At 33.8% G+C, this 26,124-nt stretch overlaps 1 protein-coding gene across 1 annotated transcript in view; it reads right to left on the bottom strand.

Annotated features, from left to right (window-relative positions):
• Positions 1-10,583: 10,583 nt before the first annotated feature.
• ADAMTS20 (ADAM metallopeptidase with thrombospondin type 1 motif 20) overlaps positions 10,584-26,124 on the bottom strand; it is a 160,217-nt gene continuing 144,676 nt past the window's right edge. The window contains exons 38-39 of the mRNA XM_081128121.1: positions 14,364-14,468; positions 10,584-12,070 (exon numbers count right to left, since the gene is read on the bottom strand). Coding sequence (XP_080984247.1) covers positions 11,981-12,070; positions 14,364-14,468 — 195 coding nt within the window. The 3' untranslated portion in view covers positions 10,584-11,980. The remainder of the gene's footprint in view (positions 12,071-14,363; positions 14,469-26,124) is intronic.

The raw sequence follows: 26,124 nt of genomic DNA, 5'->3' as shown, positions 1-26,124 counted from the left end.
CTTCTTTCTCTATGGCCTGCAAATTATCAACTGTCATGTTCTATAAAACTCTGTGAGTCATGAGTTTCCAGCAAGCACTTATCATTGCCCATCATCAGCCTATGTGGACTTGGAGTTGGGAAATACAAGTACAAGGGTCTCAAGCTTGAAAAGATTAATAACATAGTTGAAAGAGATTATATAAAGAGTTCTGTCTGCTATCATTGGATAATTTGATATAAGCTATTTTGGTGTATTCACATAAGAAAAAAATAAAACTACTTAATTCAGCAAATCTGGTTTAAAAATGGGTAACCTAATAGATGATAGAAGTTGTGTAGCCTATATTTAATACATGTAAATAATATAACTAAAACAACATATATGTTGTGATATGCATAATTTTACAACACACGCTCTCTATCTCTACACTCCAGGATTAAATTGAAAAGCGGCTGAAGGTGAAAAGCAGGGTCAAGGGTATGGACTCTAAACCAGACTACCTAGGTTCAAATCCCCAGCTCAACAATTAGCAAGTTAATTAAAATCAAGATTTCTCTATATCATTTATGTACTTTAATTGTGTATTAGATCCATGGATTTTATTTTATATAAATTATATTTCAATAGATGAGAAAATTGTTTGGAAATTAGCATTTCTGCAAGAATGAGAAAATCACAGTAGTTATTGCCTATGTTTGTTGTATGGATTAAATAAGATAATGCATACAAAATGCCCCATAAATCATAACTATTGTCATTTGAATAAATGATCAAAATTTTGCAAGGTAAATATTATTATCTTTTTTTGTTTAAAACTAATGAGGACACAGAGTCTCAGAAATGTGTACTAACCTGCCAAAGATTTGAAGCTGAGCTTAAAATCCTGGTCTGTTGAATGTCAAAAGTTTCTCCACTGTAAGAGAAAATTACAGTGCAGACTTTTTAAAGGAAGTTTAGCTGGATTGAATGAATATTTAGTGTAGACCCTGTTCTTTGTTCGTGGTTCAACCATGGGAAAAGAGCTCAAATGATTCAACTGTTTTGGTTTAAAATATTCTATTCACAGAAAATTCAAATTTGAAAGTTTGCAGTTGAAAATCTTACAATGGATACAATAGGGGGGGATAGTAACATTAAGGAAGACAGGAACTTCATTCTTGCTTTCTGCTAGCTGCTAAGGGGATATTTTGTTGTTTCAACTGTATTTTGAACTGGTACTTTTCAGACTGACAGCCTAATAGATAGTACTGCAAAACATATAAAGAGACTTCGCATATGTCTTCCTCAGGCATGGTGGAGAAATATATACATAAACAGACAGACGTGGCTATAAACATGGTTATATGGTTTGAATAAAAAGAAAGAAAACCATCATGAACTATAGAGTTTGTCTGTGTGGACTATTTCCAAGTGGCTTTGTAGGTTATAAAATATTTACCTAAAATTATTATCATTTCCATATAAATTATTTTTATTTAAAATGTTTCCAAATTTCTGCTAAGTCGCAGTTGAATTTAGATTTTACTTTTTGCGATACGATGAATGTAGTCTTGAGAATTAAGTAACATTTTAAGCAATGAATTATCAGCTTTGAGTCTATATACTGTATTATAAACTTACACCTTATGATTCATTCCCTCTGATTTTTGAAATTCTAGCATTTTAAAGAAATTAGGTAAAAGGTTGACTGTTCTTTTGGAAACCTCATTTAAAATACTTAAGTAGCAAGCAGCATCTTCATATAATAAAATCAAGACTTTTTTATTTATTCATTAAAATAGGACTAACAATCACATTTAGAAAGAAAACTCCTGTGTATAGTGTGATTGCTATACAAAGGCATTCTCAAAGAACTTCCAATTTAGCAAAGGGAAATAAAATTATGCTGAAGTGACTATTATAGAAATCAATATTTAAGGACATCTTAAATATTGTTCTAAGCAGTGGTTCTCATAGTATGGTCTAGGGAACCCAGACAGTCCATAAGGTCAAAAATTTTTCATAATAATGCTAAAGCATTAATATCCATTGTCAAGCTCATTGTCTCACAAGTTCACAGTTGAGTTCTCCATGATGTGTGACATAGGAAAAGATTGAATGCAGAAGCAGTTATAAGAAGCCAGGTGTCTTCTCTTAAACCAGACATTAAAGAGATTTATAAAAACATAAACAATTGCCATTCGACTCAATAACAATGTTTTTGTTTTAGAGAATATAGTTATTTTTCATAAAAATATATTTGTATTGACATGTAATCGTTTATTATAGTTATTTCACAATAGATTAATAATATTTTTTAAAGTTCTCAATTTTATTTCTAATACTATACATAGTATTATACCGGGATGGGCAAAAGTAGGTTAAATTATCAGCCATCATTACCTAAAAGATATATCATAAGTAAGGATACGAAATAATAACAACAATAATAAAACAAATTATACAAATTCGTAATACGATAATACATAAATAAGTAATAATACCAGAATAAACTTTTTTGCCCTGGCTGGGTGGTGGTTGGTTGGAGCATGATCCCATACACCAAATGGGTGCGGGTTCAATTCCAGGTCAGAGCACATCCCTAGGTTGCATGTTTGATCCTCGCTCAAGGGTGTACAGGAGACAACTAATTAATGTTTCTCTCTCTCTCCCTTCACCTCTCTAAAATCAATAAACATATCCTCAGGTGATGATAAAAAATAAAAGATTAAACTGTTTCACGTACTCACAACTGTAAACCTACCTTTGTCCACCCCTGTATCTCTCTCTCTCTCTCTTTCTCTCTGTCTCTATCTCAGTAGACATAACTTGCCTATACAAAAGCTCTTTGGGATCTTCATTAATTTTTAAGAGTTTAAAAAGATCCTGAAACCAGGCTTGAGAACTATTGCTCTAATAAAAATTTGGCTGATACAGACTCAATCATGACCTCTAGTGGATACATCCAACAATTTTGTAAACTTGTGGAAATCTGATTGTCAGATTTAAAAGGACATCATTTGAAATTCCACTGTCCATTCTTTTTGAGACTTCATTCAAGCTCCTCTGTCAGGGGTGCCAAATCCAGTTCTAGCCAGATTGGCTTGGGCCAGGGTCTCCCAAGATATCCCCGGGCCGCCCGCTTCAGAATCACCTGTGAAACAGCTTCAAAGGAAAATTCTTGGGTCTTACCCAGAACTTCCAATGATCTTTTGTGGTAGATCCCATCTGCTTTCTATCAAGAGTCCCACATTGTTCCTATGAACACTGCTGTTTAAGTTTCTTGTTTTAGTATATTTGTGGTGTACTTAGAGTTTAAGAAGAGGCATCATAAAATGGTGGATAAATCTCTCACGGAGTCAGACATTCCCACTCAGATGAAATTTCTGTTGTCTCAGACATAGGTGCTTTTCCATTAGAAGGTATCTTGTTTTCAGGCAAAAATTGAGAGCCTTGATGTTTATGGAGCTTGTCCAGGGAAACAGTGCTTGTGTGTCCCTGGTGAGGCCTTAATTCATCAGACACGACTCCGTTTTCATGCAGGGGGAAAGTGTGGATTAAACCTGAGCTTGTAAGACTTTAATGTGCAAAGGAATCACCAGAGATTGCAGAGCCTAAAATATTTACAATCTGGTCATTAACAGAAAGAGTTTGCCAACTCCTGTTCTAGACCGGTACTTTTTCAACTTGAACAAATTCATTTTCCAGGATCTTGTTAAAATGCAAATTCAGATTCAGTGGATCTGGGGTCTAATTTGCTCCCAGGAAATGCTGCTGGTCTGCTGGCCACCTCAGAGCAGGTGTGAAATGAAGGACCTCAGGCCCCACTGTAGTTCCATTGAGTTGGAAACTGTGTTTCACCAGGGTCTACAGATGATCCTCACACCCATTAATGATTACACCAGAAGCCCTGGTGTAGGTTACCAAAAAAAAGCGTGTTTTGACTTCAGACAAAGCTGAATTGGAATCCCTCTCTCTTACTAGGCGTGGGAATGTCAGCATGCAATTCAAGCTCTCCAAACCTCTTTAACTTTATCTCTAAAGTGGGGACAAAAATACTTTGTTCACTCACCTCCTAACTGTTGTTAAAATCAAAGGAAATGAGAGAAATAATTGATAAATAATAGCTAACACATATTGAGGATTACTATATGTAAGCAATTGTGGTGAGTAATTTATAAAGAAATTGAGGTTCAGAGAGATAAAACAGCTTGTTCGAATTCACATAGCAAGCTAGAGAAAGGTAGAACTGGCCAGTGGTTGCCTGCCCCTGAACTTTTTATGGCCATGTAATTGCGCCACCTTGAGGATTTTTCAGCCTTAATCAAATGCCTGTGTTGATTTCTACTATTTTTTTGTAAACATATTCCAAGACACATCTCCATGCATAAATGAGAGAAATGTACAGTCTGAGCCAATAGGAAAAGTGCTGCAAACCATAGTTACACACTTAACCCTGCCAAAAAGTCCAAAAGCAATGGAGCAAATCAAAGTTGTCCTAACCCATATCCTATGTTAGAGCGATGTTGTTTAATTAAGATCAAGCTTCCAGAAATCCAGGAATGGTCAACTCCTATGACGACTAAATCATATATTGAAGGAGATAGCAGTGTACAAGTGCCTCAATTATATAGTTTCCTTGTCTTTAAAATCACCTTAGAGTATTACTCTCAGGACAGTTTTGGCACCAAAGTCTCCATCTGCTTATAATTTCCCTGCATTTTCATAGCTTTTTCAGTCCTTGCTGTTTTGCTCAACAGGAAGTCAAATTGCGTGAATCATTTCACCAGGTAGTCCCCATCTCTGCAACTCATTTTTATTTTCCCTTTTTGCCCTTGCTGGAGGGTCACAGCCCCGGAAAGCTCTCTTTGCAAGAGCACTTTATAAAAGATGCAACAGCATCCTCTACTGACTGTGGCTCATAGTGTCAAAGGGGCACCAGCTCACTTACATATTTGAATAGTTCCAATCGCTCCTTCTCTAGTGCACTTACCAGTGCTTTTTATTTCCTTACGCTATGTTCTTTTGGAATGGAAAATAAAATGTTTGTGTTTAAACTAATTTTAAAACCACTATATTGAAGTATGGTTAACATACAAAAAGTTGTACATATTTAATGTATACAACTTAATGAGTTTGGTGCCTATGAAAGCATCAGCACAATTTATTCCATAAACATATCTATCACATCCAAAAGTTTCTTTCTTCTCTATTTATTGTTGTTATTATTTGTGGGAAGGATACTTAACATCTACCATCTTAGCAACATTTTAAGTATACAACACAGTACTGTTACCTACGGGCTCCGTGCTGTGTAGTAGCTCTCCAGGGCTTACTCACCTTGTAGAGCTGACTTGGTACCTTAGACTGACACCTTCCTGCTCCACCCCCACCCCTGCCAATCCCCATTCTACTCTCTGCTTTTATGAGTATGATTACTTTAGATTCTTTATATAAGTGATATCATGTAGTATTTGTCCTTCTGTGTCTGACTTATTTTACTTATAATGATGTCCTCCAGGTTCACCCATGAAGTTACAAACGGCAGAATTTTCTTCTTTTTTAAGGCTGAGTAATGTCCCATTGTATGTAAATATCACATTGTCTTTCTCCATTTGTCTGTCAATCAGTATTTAGGCTGCTTCCATGTCTCAGTTATTGTAATGTTGTGATGAACCCCATGGCTTCACTGGTGAATCCTACCAGAACATTTTAACAGGCATTAATACCAATCCTTCTTAAACTCTTCCAAAAAAAATAAAATAAAAGAGGAACGTTTCAGACTCATTTTATGAGGCCAATATAACTCTGATATCAAAGCCAGAGAAAGAATCACAAAACTGCAGGCCAATCCCTCAGGAACATGTATGCAAAAATCCTCACAAAAATATTAGCACACCAAATTCAGCAGCACATTAAAAGGATCATACACAATGATTAAGTGGGATTTATTTATTCCTGGAATGCAAAACTGGTTCACCATATACAAATCAATCAATGTAATTCACCATATAACGGGATGAGAATGATCTGTTGATCACCTCAAGAGATGCATTTGATATGCACCCTCCAATGTGGTTGTAGAGCTGCTATCCTTAGGCTGACATATTGGCAGCAGGTATGTCCCACTAAAAATATACAATCAGATATTATGTTTTTATTTTTAAACAAGACTCCATTTGTTTTTATCACTGCTAAAACCTATTGGAGACCCAGGTTTTTTATTTTGCATAGTTGTGAAATGCATGTCTTTATCCCAAAATTTTATTTAAGAAAAAGTCTAAAAGACTCAAAAAACTATGATGACCAAGAAAAGAAATTTAACTACTTTATGTAGATTATGATTTGCCATAAGATTAGAATTAGAAACAGACCTCTTTGATGTAATCCTGTTTGTTTATGTTTGCCTTTGTTTCCCTTGTTCAAGGGGAAATATCCAAAAAAATTGCTAAGAGCAATGTCAAAGAGTTTGCTGCCTGTGTTTTCTTCTAGAACTTTTATAGTTTTGGGTCTTACATTTAAGTCTTTAATTGATTTTGAGTTTCTTTTTGTATATGGTGTAAGAGAGTGGTCGTTTTGTGTTTTTGTTGTTGTTTTGCATGTATCTGTCCAGTTTTCTGAACGCCATTTATTGAAGAGACTGTCTTTTCTCCATTGTATATTCTTGCCTCTTCTATTATAGATTAATTCACCATATAAGTGAGAGTTTATTTCGAGACTCTGTTTCATTGATTTATGTGTCTATGTGCCAGTACCATACTGTTTTGATTATTATAGCTTTGTAATATAGTTTGAAATTGCTGTTCATTTCTCCCTTTATGTCAATCAGTGTTTTCTTTATAAGTATTGCTACCCCAGCTTTCTTTTTGTTTTTATTTGTGTGGAATATATTTTTTCATGCCTTTCCTTTCAGTGTGTGTGTGTGTGTGTGTGTGTCTCAGTGAAGTTAGTCTCTTGTAGATAGCATATAGATAGGTCTTGTGTTTTCATCCATTCAGCCACCCTGTCTATTTTTCTTGGATCATTAAGTCCATTTACATTTAAAATAATTATTGATAGGTATGCACTTACTGACATTTTGTTAGGTGTTTTTGGTTATTTTTATAGTTCTTGGTTCTTCTGTTGAGCTCTTTCCTTTTGATTTACTGGTTCTCTCTGGTGGTTTGTTTGGGTTCTCTTTGTGTTTGTGTGTGTGTTTGGGTTTTTTGGGGTCTTTTTGTATTTTCTTGGCTTGTGATTACTATGAGGTTCATATATATCCATCTATATCTATTGCAGTCTATATTAAGTTGGTAGGTGTTTGAGTTCAAAAACATTATAAAAGCACTATATTTTTACTTCCCCTTCATACTTTGTGATTTTGATGTCATAATTTATATTTTTTTGTTTTATGTATCTCCTATTTTATTATAGTTATAGTTAATTTTGCTGCTTGTCTTTTAACCTTTATCTTAGTTTTTTAAGTTGCTAATTTTCTGTTTTAATTTTGTATTTGCCTCTACCTGTATGATTTTTTTCTTTCTTATATTTTCTTATTTCTGATTATGGCCTTTTCTTTACTGCATGAAGAAGACCTGTTAACATTTCTTGTGTAATTGTTTTAGTGGTGAAGGACTCCTTTAGTTTTTGCTTGTCAGAAAGATTAAGTGATTTTCCCAAGGTCACAAAGTTTACATAAGTAGTAGAGCTAGAGTTTAGACCCCCAGAACCTGCCTTCTACTGCCTATTATAGCTTTCAAAGCTATTTTCTATATTTAAAATAAGGGAATGTAGCTAATTTGGCACTTTCTACTAATCAAAACATATTCACAAACAATAGCTCATTTAACCTTATAGTTTTATTTTAGGAAGGTAAGCAGGGAAATTTTTCTTCTACCCATTTAACAAACACTTTACAACATTGTTATGAGACCCCACAGCTAGAAAATGTCAGAACATGTAAAAACCTCAGCCCTTCTTAACTATGAAAGACTAGGTATTAAACTATGAAAGGAGCATATCTTTGCTTTGTTTGGTAAATTTAACAGTTTCTATATAGTAAAAGTGAAAGAGGAGATTGGTAATCTACCCCCTCCAAGAACTGGGTTTTTTAACTCACATTGAATACTAAATAGCTTTATTTATTTATCAGATAGTAACTGCAAAATAATGCACCAGAAACAAATCATATATATAAACGTTTACAGCTGAAAAGTACCTTAGAAGTTTTTTCAAACTTCTAATTTTACAGCTGAGGAAACAAACCTAAAGTTTACTATTACACAATTTAATATTAGCACTTGGTCTAGAAAGCTGGGTGTCCCCAAGCACTTGCTCCCAATCCAAGTTTTCTCTATTTATAGCATAAAGATGATCCCCACCCCCCAAAAAATTATTGCACTAAAACAAATTCTCTATTTGCTCCTGGAGACCAAGGAAGGTTTTATATTGTTAAGAATGTTCTCAGATTGAAATAGTGGGGGGAAAAAGTGTGTTTGTATGATAGAGATATAGATATAGAGATGACATGGATATATAGGTATTAATGTTTTCCATTGAATTAAGGAAAACACAAACACTGATTGCCTGTTGCATTGCAAGCAGTTGCTCCTCAAGCTCTTCAGGAAATTGCAGAGAAAACTTATTTTCCATTTTTTTCTTTATCCTACTGAGGAATAGTTAAGAGTGGCCAGCAGATGCCACTGTTGACAGTTGTAAATAATTTTTCCTGTTTCAAATAAAGATGAGTCATTACGGGGGGAGAGGGGAGCATGGCAAGTAAAGTGTAATAAAAATAATCATGTTATCTTAAAAAAATAAGTGACAAAACTAATGCTCAGCTGGGTCTTATTATTTACCTTTAAACAAAACATTTAATTAGAAAGTTGGCAACTAAAAGACAAGCTAAAGTATTAGAAAAAAATTAATAAGAAAAGAGTGAGTCATCTGTTGTTGAAAATAATGTTTACAAATTAGAATGTTGAGTAGTAGCGATATTTAATAGCAAAAATATATCCTATCCTGATGAGTGGCATCAAGAAAGAATACATACAAACACAAATCAATTCTGTTTCTTTTTAATTATTGTGGCAACATAAAACTTTTGTGTTTATCAAAGCTGTACCAAATTATGAATGAGTTGTCACTGCAAAATTTGTTTCTATCTTCTTTCCCATCAATGTTTTTAGGTGTTGCATCTTTTGAAAATAATTTAAAACATACAAATTAAAGTAGACTTACAACACTTACTCTTGACGGAAAGTGCGCATGGTGGCTTGTTCACATCTCGTCTGGCTCACAAATCCCACTCTGGGGCATGATGGAACTCGCCAGGAGACCTGCATCTTTCTGATGGCTTGGGATGTCTCTTCATTTTTTAATAAAACATCAATCCCACCAAATATTTGTAAATTATAGCTCATATAGATGCTTTCATATATTTTCTTGTGGAAGTAAATTCCTAAGTATTTTCATTTATTCACAATAAAATATTAAATCTACACTGTGTAGACAACACTTGATAGTTGCCACGAGAGATTCAGAATAAAATATCATTTCTGTCATTAAGCGAAGGACACGGTTGAATAAAAAGAAAGGCTTTGTGTCTGGACAGATGTGCACTGTGCTAAAAGTTTCTGACATTACATAAAATGACCTTGAAAATAGTGATGCTTCATAAGGTTGTTGTAAAGATTAAATTACATAAGGATATAAAGTGTCTTTCAATATCTGGCATAAAATAGAAACTAAGCAAGTGCTAATTTTTACTTAAATAACTGTCTTGAAGAGCAGGTAAAGTGGGTGGTCAAAATCCTAATCACATATAAAGTAGAAAACAGTAAGTGATGTAACAACAGGAATACAATACATGGAGAATTAAAAATAAAACATTCCAAACACAGTGGTCCAGGAAATATTTATGGAGGAGGTCACAATGAGCTAATACATGAGAGAAATTCAAGCATTTATAGCGTAGAATAATGTGAGAAATTTTCTTTAAGGTTGAGAAAGAATGGGCTATAAGAGGAGAACCAATGAGCCATGGCACTCATGTGAAGGTCAATTAAGGACATTCTGAGCAATAAAGCTGGATTTGTGCCAGCAGGCTCACGCTAGGAGAAATAATAGAAACACATCTATAAGAAAGAAGAGAGAGGGCAGGAAATTGTAAATATGTGGGTATATATAGAGGACAATTTTATATTATCTTATTTTAAAAGACACTTGACAAATTTATATGAGAATATATTTGGAGTTTATAACATTTGAGGTATATTGTGATAAGTTAAGGATATATATATGAATCCCTCGGGCAAACAAAGAACTATACATAAAATAGTATATTTTCTTGCCCCAGTGACTAAGATTTGGTCATGTGACTTGACTTGGCCAATTAAATATGAATAGACAGTGGCAACCCTTGTAGGAACAGAAGCTTTTAAAGGCATTGCAAGTTTTTGTCAGCCTCCTGCTCGTGTTCCCTTTGCCAACCGAAGGGTGGCCACCAGACCGCTGTTTCCATCCCAACTGCAATAATTTGAATAAAACATTTCCTTAGAATTTCTGCAGTAATTTTAGATTTAGAGACACTTTTTGGTGAAGGATTCATTTTTGTAAAAGAAGGAAAATGAGAACATGGTGTTAATGTATCACACAAATACATTTATTATTTAAATGTTTATAAATTTAAAAGATTTTAATTATGAATGAAAACATTTCTAGCTAATGTTACACATTTCATATTAATATTTGTAACTGATTTAAGGCACATAGTGCAACATACTTTATTTCTGATACAGAGATCCCTAAATGTTTAACCACATTGGCACAAAATTGCTTTAGTACCTTATATGGTACAATCTACTGCTAATAAATGTTTGGAAAAAAACTTTGTGGGTAAAATGAATATACTATTATTTACTGGCAAACTCTATTAGTAGATTCAGTTTTGGTTTACAGAGTAGGTTTCATAGAAAAATATTATTTTTCTCTGATTAATTTAAAACCACATTATCCTATAATACACAATTATTCACCTGAAAAAACTCAGTACCTGAGAATTTGTCCATGAGTATTTAATTTTTACTATCTTTTATGTTCTGGCTTTAAGAAACCTTGGATATAAAATAACTTGAAAATCTCTAATAAAAATTTTGCATGTTTATTGAATCTCCAAATTTCAATAATCCTTACTTCTCTATTTGATTAATAAAATACAGTACAAACCTTTGAGAAAATAGAATTTTAAGAGTAGATATATACATATGTAAGAGTTATAAAGACAGAGAGAGCACACACATTATAAAAACAATGTATTGCTCTTATAAGCACAATTAAATTAGAGGTAGGTGTTTTAAGTCAAATTCTACTATATTATATCTTCTTTTGTATTATACCCACAAAAGTTCTTATTTAGTATTTAACCCAAGAACACATTTTTAATACAAAAGTATACCACGATTTTAGGATTTTTAAAATTTGAAGCACCATAATCCACAATTAAAAATTAAAGGAATTATAAAACAAGGTATCTATGCTGTATCAGTAAGTATAATGGCTATGTACTTTTCAAAGTAACTATTCACCCGACATGAAATAATGTTTATGGTAGCTTTAAATAAGTTCATTCTCCTAATTTTCACTTGCTCTTCTTTAACAAGTAGAATAAACATTTCATTGTAGGGTAGGATACTGAGTAGAGATTTGCATGTGTGTTTATAGGTATGACTGTGGTCCGGGTCAAGCTGTTAACTGCAACATTATCTCGGTATAATTCATTCAAACATCCCTGTATACTGTACCATAGCTATGTCCTTTCAAAAACAGATCCTGAATAGAGTCATATATCTGTTATGTTTATTTTGAAGGCCTTGAAAAAGTTAAGCGGGGATTTGACTCCCTGATGAGCACCCTAAAAAAAGGCACAGACCTTTTGGACATGGAAACCTCAGGAAGGGAAGACAAAAGAAATGAGCACCAGTTATTTGCAGGTTCCGAAGAATATCTCCTCGTTGGGAAAATACTTCTCACTTCTGAATGTTCATATTACTTGAACTGGGAGACCAGTAGTCAGGTGAGGAACACACTTTCCACAAAACCCTCCACATCTGCCGTAGACTTTGGTTCCATCCTGAAAATAGGAAGAGGCAGAAAGATAGGTGGATCTGATACAAGCTGGTGCATGCACATGACAGAAAAAGCAAATGTTTTAATCATTTGGCTGAAATCATTAGCCAAGGTTTCCTATCACAATTACATTCGAGGTCAAAGTTCATACCATTTCAGGATTGGTGGAAATTGGTGGTTATGGCAATGAGCTAATCTACCTGAGATTCATATCAGCTTCTTGATGATTATAAACCAAATATAATTTAGATGATTCATTGCAACCCACATATTTTTCATCCAGGTATCTATTTGCTTTAGTGAGTTTGAGATTTTCATAGACTAAATAAAAGATATCACACAAACTTGACTTTAACTGTATACAAGTCATATTCTACCCCATTAACCTCAAACGTCTCACTGGAGCTTTAGAAACACAGACTGGAGAAAAGGATAGAAGGGGCTAAAACAATGGACTGAATGATGGTCAGCGGTGGGTGAGGGGCATGGTCAGGACAAGACAGATTTTCTGCCTAGACTGCCTTCCATCTTTAGGTCCAAAAGTCAAAAGGCTGAAAAAATTTTGATATGATGAGGCAAAAACAGTTTGAACTCCTGTTTTTGGAAAGGTAAGGTTATTTTGTAGTTGTTTTGCAGTTTTTCTTTCAAATGAAAGGGAGGGTTACTGGACTACTTTGGGATGGATGTTTTGAGATCAGGGGCTTTTGAAGTTGACTTTTCTTTTAGAAGTTTGTGTGGCTTTGTTTGTTTTGTTTTGTTTGTTTTGTTTTTACTCTCAAGAATCTGAGTGAGCAGAAAAGAAGGGAATGGCAGTAAAAATTCCAATTTACATACATTCCTATCCCAGATTAAGTAAAAACCTAACCTTTATTAAATTTACTGGCAAATGAAAATATGTTTGCCTCCACATAAGTATATTTGGGTTTCAGTTTCACACCAGACATCAGATTTCAGGAAAGACCTTCACATGCAACATTTTGATTAAGGTGGAAATTCTGTTAATTAAAAAAATAATTTATTAATCTTTAGAGTAAAACTTAAATAGAAGCAAAAGGAATACTTGTATGAGATATTCATATCTACTGCTGACCTCAGCAGAGTTCAGTCTTCACATTTAACCAACCAAAGGATATCCAAAAACTGGATAAATAAGGTCAGAATATTTCATTGAGCTCTCTATATTTATACCTGCTCAGAATATACTTCTACCAAAATGGATTAGACCTAAATATGTCAAATAAAGACCCATTTGTTTTAAAAGCCTACTGCTTACCCATATACAGAACAAAAATGTAATTCTTTAATTACTAATTAAAACAATTTCATAGTCTTCAGAAGTATTATGTCTAAACTCTATAGTATCAGGAAATTGAATTTTATTTACTAATATTCATTATAAATAGGAGCATAATAGAAGTCATTTTTATCAAAAGAAAGCAATCATAAGACTATTGATGGTGTTGATTTATGTACAATACCATAACGGGTATAATGTAGATCCTGATTTACTACAGATAGAGTCATGCTAAGACATGGTAACTCTAAATATAGAAGCCACCTCTTACAGTGTATGTGCTAGCACATCATACCTGCAGCAAAATTAAACGGATCCTATTTTAGAGAATATACAGGGTGGGGCAAAAGTAGATTTACAGTTCAAAAAACACAGAGTTTATTCTGGTATTATTATTTATTAATTGTATTATTTTCCATATAAACAACTATAAACCTACTTTTGCCCCACCTTGTATGTGTCAGAGGTGAAAGCAAATAACATTGTTTTCTAGATAGAGGAAAATATGTATAAAACCATAAAAATAGTCCTTATTCTTAAAGAGAGTATTATAAAGGGTATTTTTTAAATGACCAATGGCCTTAGCACCATCCCATCAGTAAATCAAAGCAGTGAGATAAATAAACCAAAAATTTACCTCTCCCTTTGAAATATTAAAACCTACAGACCTTAATAATTATAGTTAAAAGCACTACCTCTTTCTGAAGTACCTGCATTTCAAGTCGTTAGCCCTAAACTTGTGCTAGATACAATCTATGTGCCCCGGCATTTGATATTTCATGTTCACATCTCTGTAGCCCGTGCAAGAATTTGTATGTGTATAAAACCAACACATGCACATTAATAAAAATGAACCCAATTTCATAAATCAATGTTATGTTCCATTTATGCAATAACTCATTAGTCTCTAACCTCATAACTTTAAATTTAGGTAGAAGACCTTTAATGTAAGTTCACAGCACAGAAGTACCTCAAACAGGCGCCCTGGTCCAGCAGGACTTACCTGCGATCTGTGTATGATGACGGAGGCGTAGCTGCCCTGAGCCAGCCACCTGGCGGTGCTGGAAATCTGCATCCCAGTGCCTGCCAAGTTAATGCTGAACTGCCCCTGGATGGAAGCAAAGCAAAACCAAAATAGGTGGAATTTATCAAATATTTAAGAATGTTCTTGGCAGGAAACACCTGAATGTGAATTATATAAGAAAGGACTCAAATTGCCTTTGAAGGGTCTTCCTTTATAAAATGAAAGGATATTGATACAACCTTGCTCTAAAGAAAATGGCTCTAAGGTAAATTTTTAAAAATTGATTACAAATAAGTCTTCTCATACAAGAGACACATGGATTGATACCACATAATGTTGTTTGTGTGAAAGTAATTCCATCCAACTCTAAGACTTAACAGCTAGAGCCAGTGTTCCTGTAGCACAGGAGAGTCCTGACGGAGATGTTCATAGGGACTAATACCAGGCTTGACCATTTATTCAGTTTCAGTTTCTGACCTCTAGTTGCTGACTTCCCTGATAAGTCACACCTGTTTGATGAATTTTCTAGAATCTTCTATTACTGTGCCTTTGGTGTTAAAAATATTACTTCCTAACCCACCACAGAAAACAACTGAATGTTGCATTAGTGTCCCAGCTATTAGGTCCTTTTTAAGCACCCAAAGTATATGTGGACGTGATACCTCATGATTTACACACATGGCATGTGAGCCCCCTAGTGGCTTTATGATCTAATTCTTTTCAAGACAGAATCATTGAAGTCAAACTATTTCAGACTATGCCCATTAAAACTTAAACTTTAAATATCTTAACTGAGAAAATACATGACTAAAACAGGTAAAATTTGTGTCACATTTACATGATCTTGCAATACAGAATTATACATCGAAAAGTAGAAGTACTTAATGCTAATTACATCTACTGCCAATGTTCACTATATATACAGATTCAGTAAACATACAGATTCAGAGATATTAAGGCATTCTTAGATCACATCATACTATCCCATGGATAAGACCCGTGAATCTTAAGTAAGACCAATAAAACGCTGGGGGTTATATTATGTGAATGAAAATATTACCTTGTCATGAAAGCAAAGGCTAAATGTATTTAAATATATTTACAATATGTAATTGTTTTAGCAATAGTAATAATTTAGATCAATTTAGTTTATTTTGGTTTTAAATAAGAAATATATAACATTGCTCAGAAATCTAAATTAATAGAGATTCAAATACATTTTAACACAATGATAACATATGGAGAATTTCCCCCATAATAGAAATAATTTGTTTTAGATAAATTCCAAAGAAAATTTCTTATTACATGTCTCATTTGGTTATGAAATTTAGAATATGACCTGTATGTTTGCTTCATTGTTGCATTCTCAGAGCCCAGAAGAGGGACGAGGTTGCTACTCAGTCAGTGTCTTTGAGTGGATAAGTTAAGTGCAGCATTAAAAAAGTAAATCCATACACATCTAAACCCTTCACACTCCATAATGACTGACAATAACACTAGACATATTAATATTTTACATTGGTAAATACTTGAATGAGAACTAATTCTAAGGATACATTCTATTATTTTATACTTAGTCAATCGGATACAGGTTTTGCACTATACACCTCCATCTGATGTTAACTAATACACAGGCTTCTCACCAAATAACATTTCTTAAGAATGGAAGTACCTTGTGTGATGTAGGTTTCCTATCACCAGCCACTTATTGAGTGTCCTGGCTGGGTCATGTGGTGTTTTCAAAACCAAATATTCTGTTCTTCTATTTATTCTTTACCTTCCTGCTCAAGGTTGTGTGGAAGCATTCAAATGTATATACATTGGAAGTGAAAGGAAAAAACTGATTACTGAGAGACTTAGGTCGTCATTAGCACTATCAGTTAGGTCTAGACATAGCTGCTTTTCCATTTCTCTGAACTAATTTTCATGAAATTTACTTATGTCCTTGTTAAAAAGCAATATAATACAATCTCAAAGAAATGGTAAAGCAATGCATCTAAAATTTAAGATGTTATTGCTAGAGGTAAAAATACATTTTTCTCTTTCAAACTTGAGCAGCTGACATGGTGTCAAATACTGTAGAAGGACAGAGACAGATCTCACTACAAATCTGATGAGTGAAAAACAGGTTGGTGGCTGCCAGAGGCAGGGGTAGGGGTGGAGGAAATGGGCAAGGCTGGTCGAAAGATACAAACTTCCAGTTATAAAATAAATAAATTCCGGTGATGTAATGTTCAGTATGATGACTGTAGTTAACAATACTGTATTGTATATTTGAAAGTTGCTAAGAGAATAGATCTTAAAAATTCTCATCACAAGGAAAAAATTTCATATCTATGAGAAGTGATGGATGTTAATTATATCTATGTGAGGTGATGGGTGTTAATTAAACTTATTGTGGTAATTATTTTACAACATGTACATAATCAAATCATTATGCTGTAGACCTTAAGTTAACAAAATGTCATATGACAATTAAATTTCAGTAAAACTGGGAAAAAAAAAATAAACCTGATAAGTAAAATAGCATATGTGTGTAAATAAATGTGACGTGATGTAGAGAATTAAAGATGCCATGAGAAGGATACTGGTACATTCCTGTGGGACTTCAGAAGTAATAAATGATTGAATAAATGTTTTAAGTAATTACTTCCATTCCAAATACTTCATTTAAGATTAAAATGTGAACCTCCTTAAATATAATCTTTAGCTTGAAAAATTAGCTCAACATAGGAGCTGCTTAAAAAAATGTTTTTTAAAAGTAGTATAAAGTTTACCTCCCCTTCTACTCTTGACATCTTTTTTAGAAGAGGGCACTATAAGAAGTAAAATTCTTAACATTGTTAAAATGTTCATACTACCCAAAGCAATCTACAGATTCAATGCAACTCCTACCAAAATACCAATGGCATTTCTTCACAGAACTAGAACAAATGAACCTAAAATTCATATGGAACCACAGAAGACCCTGAATAGCCACAGCAATCTTGAGAAAGAAGAACAAAGTTGGAGATATGGTGCCACTCGATACCAAACTATACTCCAAGGACATAGTCATCAAAACAGCATGGTGCTGGCATAAAAACAGACACATAGATCAATGGAACAGAATAGAGAGCCCAGAAATAAAGCCTCACTTAAGTGGTCAATCTATGACAAAGGGGGCAAAAATATACATGAGATAAAGACAGTCTCTTTAATAAATGGTATTGGGAAAACTGGACAGATACATGCAAAAGAATGAAACTGGACCATTTTCTTACATGATATATAAGAATAAATTTAAAAAGAATAAAAGCATTAAATTTAAGACCTGAAATCATAAAACACATAGAAGAAAACATAGGCAGTAAATACTTTGACATTGTTCTTAGCAATATGTTTTAGGAAATGTCTCCTCAGGCAAGGAAAACAAAAGGTAAAAATAAACAGATAAGACTACATCAAACTAAAAAGTTTTTCACAGTGAAGGAAACTAACAGAACAAAAAGACAACCTACTGAATGGGAGAAGATACATCTGATAAGGGTTTATTATCCAAAATAAATAAGAAACTTGTACAACTTAATACCAAAAAACACAAACAATCCAATTTAAAAATGGGCAGAGGAACTGAATAAACATTTCTCCAAAGAAGACATACAGATGGCCAACAGAAATATAAATAGATGCTCAATGTCACTAATCATCAGGCAAATACAAATTAAAACCAAAATGAGATATCACCTCACACCTGTCAGAATGGCTATCATCAATAAATCAGTAAACAAGTGTTGGTGAGGATGTGTAGAAAAGGGATCCCTTGTGCACTGTTGGTGGGATTGTAAACTAATGCAGCCACTATGGAAAACAGTATGGAGTTTCCTCAAAAGGTTAAAAAATAGAACTACCATATGACCTAGGAATTTCACTAGAAATCCAAAACACTAATTCAAAAAGATATATGCACCCTTATGTTCACTGCAGCATTATCTACAATAGTCAAGAATGGAAGTAACCTAAGTTACTTGATAGGGGAATGGATAAAGAATTGGTATATCCATACAATGAAATATTACTCAGCCATAAAAAAGAAAGAAATCTTGTCATTTGTGACAATGTGGATGGACTTAGAGGAACAAGCAAAGTAGTCAGACAGAGAAAGGTAAATGCCATGTGATTTGTGTGGAATCTAGCAAACAAAATAAACTCATAGAACAAACTGATGGTTGCCAGTTATAAAAACAGTCACAGAGATATAAAGTACAGCATAGGGAATATAGTCAGTAATATTGTAAATACTAGGTATGATGTCAGATGAGAACTAGACTTACTGGTGATCACATTGTAAGTTATATAAACAGCTAATCACTATGTTGTACACCTTAAACTAATATAATATTGTACAGCAACTGTGATTGAAAAAATCTTTGAAAGAAGTAAAATTCAAATAATCAATTCAAGAGAACCAGAAATTTAAGAATATGAAGCATTTGCCTTTGTGTAATTGGCTGCATCAAAGGAAAAAGTAGTTATGGATATAAGATAGAGGAGAAACATACAGGTAGATGCAAGTTTTAATGTTTCACTTCTTTGACTTACTTGTTGCTTCATGTGTGCTCATTTCATCATTATATTTTGACCCAGCAATCCCACTTCTGGGAATACATCCTAAGAATCCCAAAACACTAATCAGAAAGAATATATGCATCCCTACGTTCATAGCAGCATTGCTTACGATAGCTAAGATCTGAAACAGCCAAAGTGCTGTTTCAAAGAGTAGATAAAAAAGCTGTGGTACATTTACACAGTGGAATACTATGCTGCTGTAAAAAAGAAGGAAGTGCTAACTTTGAGACAGCATGGATGGACCTGGAGAGCATTATGCTAAGTAAAATAAGCCAGTCAGACAAGGACAAATACCATATGATCTCACTAATATGTGGAATCTAATGAGCAAAATAAACTGATGAACAAAATGGAAACAGAAGCATGAATACATGGAATAGGCTGGCCAGTGCCCAAGGGGAGAAGGGTGGGGGTGACTGAATAAAGAAGGTGAAGGAAATAGCTAAAGAACATATACACATATCCCATGAACACAGATAATAATTTGGTAAAAGCCAAGGAAGGGATTGGTGGGTGAGGGTGTAGGTGGGCAAAGGGTGGGGGATGGGGACTCTTGCAATAATGTCAACATTAAAAAAAAAATTTAATAAAAAAATACAATTTTAAGTGTGTTATACAAATTTTGTTATAAATGTAATCTAGACCTATAGATCTAATGTAAATAATTGATTTTTAAAATTTATAAGGAAAGACAAAAAATTAAAATAGTTACACAAATTTTTTTAAAAGGAATAAAATTAAAGGACCCACACTACCTTATTTTGATGCTCATTATAAAAGTATCATAACCAAGACAGTGCTGTGTTGGTGAGAAGAAAGACATATGGATCAAGGTAAGATAATAGAGAGTCCAGAAATAGATCCACATAAATATGTCAATTGATTTTTGAAAAAAGGGGAAAGGCATTTAAGGGGAGAAAATATTGTATTTTCAACAAATGGTGTTAGGACAATTGATGTCTATGTTCAAAAACCTTCTTAGACTTCAAAATCAATCATACAGCTAAATGTAAAACAGAACTATAAAAATTTTTGAAGAAAACATAGAAGAAAAATCTTTGTAACTGAGTTAGTCAAAGAGTTCTTAAATATGATACTAAACACATAACTCATAAAGAAAAAATAATAAATTTGACTTTTATTAAAATTTAACATTTTTCCTCTTTGAAAGACAATCAAGAGAAAGAAAAGGTTCAGACCAGGAGAATATACTTGCAAATGTCATGTCCAACAAAAGACTTGTATCCAGAATTATAAAAACCTCTCAAAACTAAACAGTAAGGAAACAACCCAATTTTTAAAATGGACAAAAGACATGAAAAATATACACAAGAAATATGTTTAACACCATTAGCCATCAGTGAAATGTGAATTAAAACCACAATGAGATACCACTTAAAATGGGGAACAAACAAACAAAAAACTTGGCAATACTAAGTGCTGACAAGGAAGCAAAACAACTGGAACTTTCATCTTTGCTGATGGGAATACAAAATGGTACAGCTACTCTATAAAACAGTATTGCAGTTTCTTATAAAGTTAAACATACACATACCATATAATCCTACAAACCTGCTCATAGGTGTTTATCCTAGAGAAATGAAAATGTATGTTCACACAAAAACCTTTTCACAAATGCACATATCAGCTCTATTCACAATCTCCAAAACTGTAAACAACCAATTTTCTTCCCATAGATGAGTGGGCAAACTGCGGGACAACTATACAATATCCATATGAGGGAATAATTCTCAGCAATTAAAAACCACACAAATGACTGATATATATCACAACACAGATTAATCTCAAAGACGTTATGTTGAGTGAAGGAAGTCAATCTCCAAAGATTACATACTGTATGATTCTATTTCTATGACATTTTTATGGCATTCCAGAAAGGGAAAACTATAGCAGCAGAGAACAGATTGGTGTTTACCAGGAGTTAGGTGGTAAGGAGTGGGAGGGAACTGTTCTATATTCTGATTATGCTGATGGCAACATGAATCTGTACATATGTTAAAACTGTATACCAAAAAAAGCAAGTATACTGCATGTTATTTTTTTTTAAATGTATTTAATGTGAATGGATATGACATCTATTTAAAGAAAAGTATTTTCCAATTGGCTTGCAAACAAAACCCAACTACTACTATATGATAGAGATACACTTAAAGCAAAGAGATTTATGAAGGTCATAGAAACACCATAATAATAGGAAAAGTTTTCTTTTTTCTTTTAATTTATTTTTACTGTTGAAAGTATTACAGATGTCACCCTTTTTAATACATCACTTTTAGTATCAAGACAGATCAAATGGGCAAAAATATAGAGAAAGAAGATCTAAATCATATAATTAAAAGGGTAGATCTTATGGAGTTTTATATATAAAACTCTGCACCCTAATAATAAAGAATATAGGTTCAAAATACTTAACAGGCTCTGAGTACTCAAAATGAATGCTGGCCATGATCCACAGACATTAGCTGAATGTGGTTATTTCTCTTGCTCTTATGTAATCAATAATAATCACAAAACAGCTAAAAAGATACATTGTATGCTTTTTTAAATTTTTGTGGCTCTGTAAAAAGTACCAAACACTTTATTTCACTTTTGATATATGAATTCTAAAGTCACACCACACTCCTTAAACTTCATCTTATATTGCAATGTGGCAAAGTTTATTTTCCCTAAAGAGTGCCATATGTGTCCCTTCTCTTTTTAGCATTCATGTCCTGGGGTGCCCTGTCATATGCAAACACAGAGGATGTGGTTTTGATGAATCCCAAACAGTATAAGTTCTTTCTGTGACATCAAACATCTGGAGAGTGTTCATGCAAATGCTGTGTAACTTAACACAGAATCTGGTTTATATATTTGACAGAACATCTCAAAGAATACATGGCAGTGTATATTTTTTGTAACAGTAACCTCAGGCAGTTGAATACAGACTGAATGAGCATAGCTCCTTTTGGCAGCATATATCTTTGCCCGATAACATCTAATTTTGGAACTAGAGCTTTGTATTCCACAAATGGCTGGAGAACTATATGAGGGAAGCATCTCACCTTGATGAGCAGAGAGGAGTATTTTATTACTGTACTGGTTCTGCCTCTGACTTTACCAAGGATGTTGGACAGGTTGTTAACATAGAGTGTCTGTTTCTCCAACTATAAACAAGGATTATGTAGTTTACAAGTATATAGCTTTTTCAAGATATCGTAAGGGGAAACGCAGTTACATGGAAATTGAAGAAAGGGTGTTAGAAATTAATGGAAATAGCTGCCTTATTTTAAAACCTGATTGTGCTAATAACTTTTATTCAGATTTCCATTCATTGAGAAATATTCTGTTAAGATATCTTAACAGAAGCCTTCTGTTAAGATATTTCCTATAAGGAAAGCTCGCTGAGATAAAAGGAGTTCTGATTCTACTTGACAATTATATGATTTACTTGTATATCAGTCTCCTGTGAATTCTGTTGTCTCATTGATCAGATCTTACTCAGTTCAACTTGTAATGAAAAAATCAGAGTCCCAGAACTTAGTGACATTTCCAAAACAATAGCATCTATAAGATCTTGTAGCAGACTCTTCATATCTCTTGGTAGCAATCTCAATTTACTTCTCTCCAATTGCATCAAGTAAATGGCCAAAAGGCATAAATTAGGAGAATGAGATGTTGGATAAAGTTGGCCAGTCTTGACATGGGTTGCTCATTGGAGAATGAATACTCTCCATTTAAGAGGGTCAAAATGGAAGTGTTATTTTAAAAAGTCCATATGTGAGGGAAAATATTGTTTTGAATTTTAGAAGTTTTATATTACCCTCCTTGACTTTAGAACAGGTGTCCACAGAGACACAATATAAAACTTAAGAAAGGGGAGTTCAGAAGGGGAAGGACAGTCCTGGGAATAGAACTGAATAGAAGATATAGATCAGAGTCAGTATCTGGGAGGTAGACCAATCATCTGGTAGACCAATATGACTGAAGTAGGGAAGAAGAGAAATGGACATGAATAGAGCTTAACTAGCCTCAAAGACCAAATGAGGTTCTTCTGCAAAGTTAGCTACCTTTAAAAATATAGCCAGTAAAACAACCATAACTGGTAAAAATTATAAAATACAACAGCCATTTTAATGTCTCTGGAAATTGTCCTAATGTTATATAACAAACAGATAAATATTTATGAAAAAAATCTATGAACTCTAGGTAAGAACAGTAGCTTCTGTGACATTTGAACAATGGCCCATCCTCTCCTCCCCCCACCTCAAGATGATAGTTATACTCTTGATGGGTGCAGCTAAGAACACAGGACTTTATTTCCCCCAGATTCCTGTTAGAGCTAAGTTTTCTCCCTGGGAGCAGTAAGCCACCATGGCTTCTCATATCACCCATCTCTGCTAGAAAAGATCTATTACAGGTAAGAGTGGCTGAGAGTCTGAAGCTCCCTTCTGTCACTCAGTCCTTACTCATAGAACAGAAAAGCTACCTCAGGCATGGCAGGCCACTCAAGGCCTGAGGCATCCCCACTCAAGTAACTATTAGGGCAGAGGTTCCATGGTAAGAAGGGCAAACCAAGAATACCAGGGGCTACTGTGACCTAGTATCCTGTGTATAAAGTGGGTGTGTTACTCTGAGAAGTAGGCCCTAACTCTGGATACACAGAATTGATCCAAAGTTTCTTCCTTGAGGGAGAATCAAGTTGTAAGAACAGAAAGTTCCATAGCTTTTTTTAAGGGGACTGCGCTTATTTGGGACAGAGCATGGGGAAGTTCAAGCCTAAAGGTGCTATTATAAACACAATTTTAGTAGTACACAGTTAAGAGGAAGATGGTGGTAGCTTAATGGAGCAACAAACAAAGTGGTAGGTCAAATTAGAACTTAACAGAAAGAATCAGGGAAAGGGACAGCTAATAAGGGCTCCTCTTGAGGTCCAACCTGTCCCTAAAGACTGACCTATAAGACTACTCTGACCAAAGGGTTTGAATTGGATCAAACCATAGAGTAATTTAGCATACACCAATAATCTAGCAATTAGTGGAGGCTAAGAGCTGAGTGCAAAATCTGTAGAGACAGATAAATTAGAAACTTAATGGGGAGTCAAGAAAAGGGGTAATCAGAGAGAGCCCAGCTAAAACAACAACAAAAGCCTGTCATTCCAGGAGAATCATGGTGACTGTGTACATGTCCAAAGCTGCACTGTCTGAGAAACAATAACAAAGACTGAACATTCCAAAGGAAATAGATGTCATTGAAACAGTTCAGCCAAAGAACAAAACAAATAAGCAAGCAAACAAAAACAAGTCCTAGAGAAGAGGGAGACTTAGTATCCACAGTTCCTAAAATATATTATTTAAAAGGCTCATTTTTCAACAAAAAATTTTGAGACATGCAAATAAACTGGAAAGGGCGACTTATATACAGGGCAAAAAGGCAACAGAAACAAACTTTGAGAGGCTTCAGATGTCAGACTAAGCAGATAAAGACTTCAAAGCAGCTATTATAAATATGTTCAAAGAACAAAACAAAAAAAAAACATGTTTAAAAAAGTAAAGAAAGTTATAATAGTGTCTCATCAAATAGAAAATATCAGTGAAGGAATATAAATTATACTTACAAAAAGATCCAAAGGGGCATTCTGGAGTTAAAAAGTACAATAACCAAAATAAAAGTTTCACTAGAGGGCCTCAAACAATAGATTGGAGGTGAGAGAAGAAAGAATGAGAAAACTTGAAAAAATATCAATAAATATGATACAATCTCAAGAACAGAGAGAAAAATTGAATGAAGAAAAATAAAGACTCAGAGAAACAGAGGGACACCATTAAGTGCACCAACATATGCATAATGGGAGTATCAACAGAGAGGAGAGAAAGAGCATATTTGAAGAAATATTTTTTAAATTTAAATTTATCTTTATTGTTGAAAGTAATACAGATGTCCCCCTCTTTTCCCTAATGACCCCTTCCTCCCCCCTCCCCAGGCCTTCTCCATCTATGTCCATGGGTTATGCATATATGCATGTAAGTTCTTTGGTTGATCTCTAAAAACTTCCCAAATTTGGTGAAATGCATTAATCTATACATCCCAGAAGCACAAAAGCTTCCAAGTTAGGTAGACACAAAGAGATCCACATCCAAATATGTCACAGTAAAAATGTTGAATGAGAGAGAAAATCTGAAAGCATCAAGAGAAAAATTACCACATATACGGGAACCCCAATAAGATAAATAGTTGACTTCCATTGTTTATCTAGAAGCCAGAGGGTAGTGGATGATATATTTAAAGTGTTGAGAAATAAAAGCTGTAAATCAAGAACTTTATAACAAGAGAATCAATCTTTCAAGAATGAAGGCAAAATAAATACATTCCCAGATAAACAAAAGTGAGAGGATTTGTTACTAGTAGACCTGTCTTACTAAAGGAAAGGAAAATTTTTAGGTTGTAATCAAGTGACACCAGGCATTAATACAAATCAACACAAAACAACCAAAGAGTACTGGTAAAGGTAATTATAAAAGGCACTATAATTACATATTTCTTTTCTCTCTTAACTGACTTAAAAAGCAATGATATAAACAAACATGTACATAATTATATTATTGAGCTGTACTATATAAAAATGTTTTATCATAATGGCACAAATGAGGCAGGTGGAAACAAAGCTGTTTTAGAGTAAGAAAATGACACCAGTTTATATAAAATCTACAGGAAGAAATGAAGAGAATCAGAAATGTTAAATAAAAGATTCATTAAAAAACTATGGATAAGTAATTTTTTAATTTCTTCTCTCACATTTTCTAAAATACATAAATTCATATACAGAGTACTATTATAAAAATGTATTCAGTTTGTTACATATGTAGATAGTATATGTTTAACAAGCATAGCACAAAAAAGGAAGAAGAAACAGAGCCTTTACAGGACTAATGTTTTGGTATTTCGCTGAAATTACGTAGTATAAATCTGAAATAGATTCCAATTAGAGGTATATTGTAAGCCCTCAAGCAACCGTTAAGAAAGCAATTTAAAAAATAAAGAAAAATTATTAAGGAAATTAAAGTGTTACACTAGAAAGCATTCACTGAATAAAAAAAGACAGCAGTAAAGAAGGAACAGAGGAGGAAAAACA

Source organism: Miniopterus schreibersii (assembly GCF_964146895.1).
Source record: "Miniopterus schreibersii genome assembly, chromosome: 2".
NCBI lineage: Eukaryota > Metazoa > Chordata > Mammalia > Chiroptera > Miniopteridae > Miniopterus > Miniopterus schreibersii.
The sequence above is the reverse complement of the archived record's forward strand: the minus strand, read 5'-3'. Positions and strand labels throughout refer to the sequence as shown.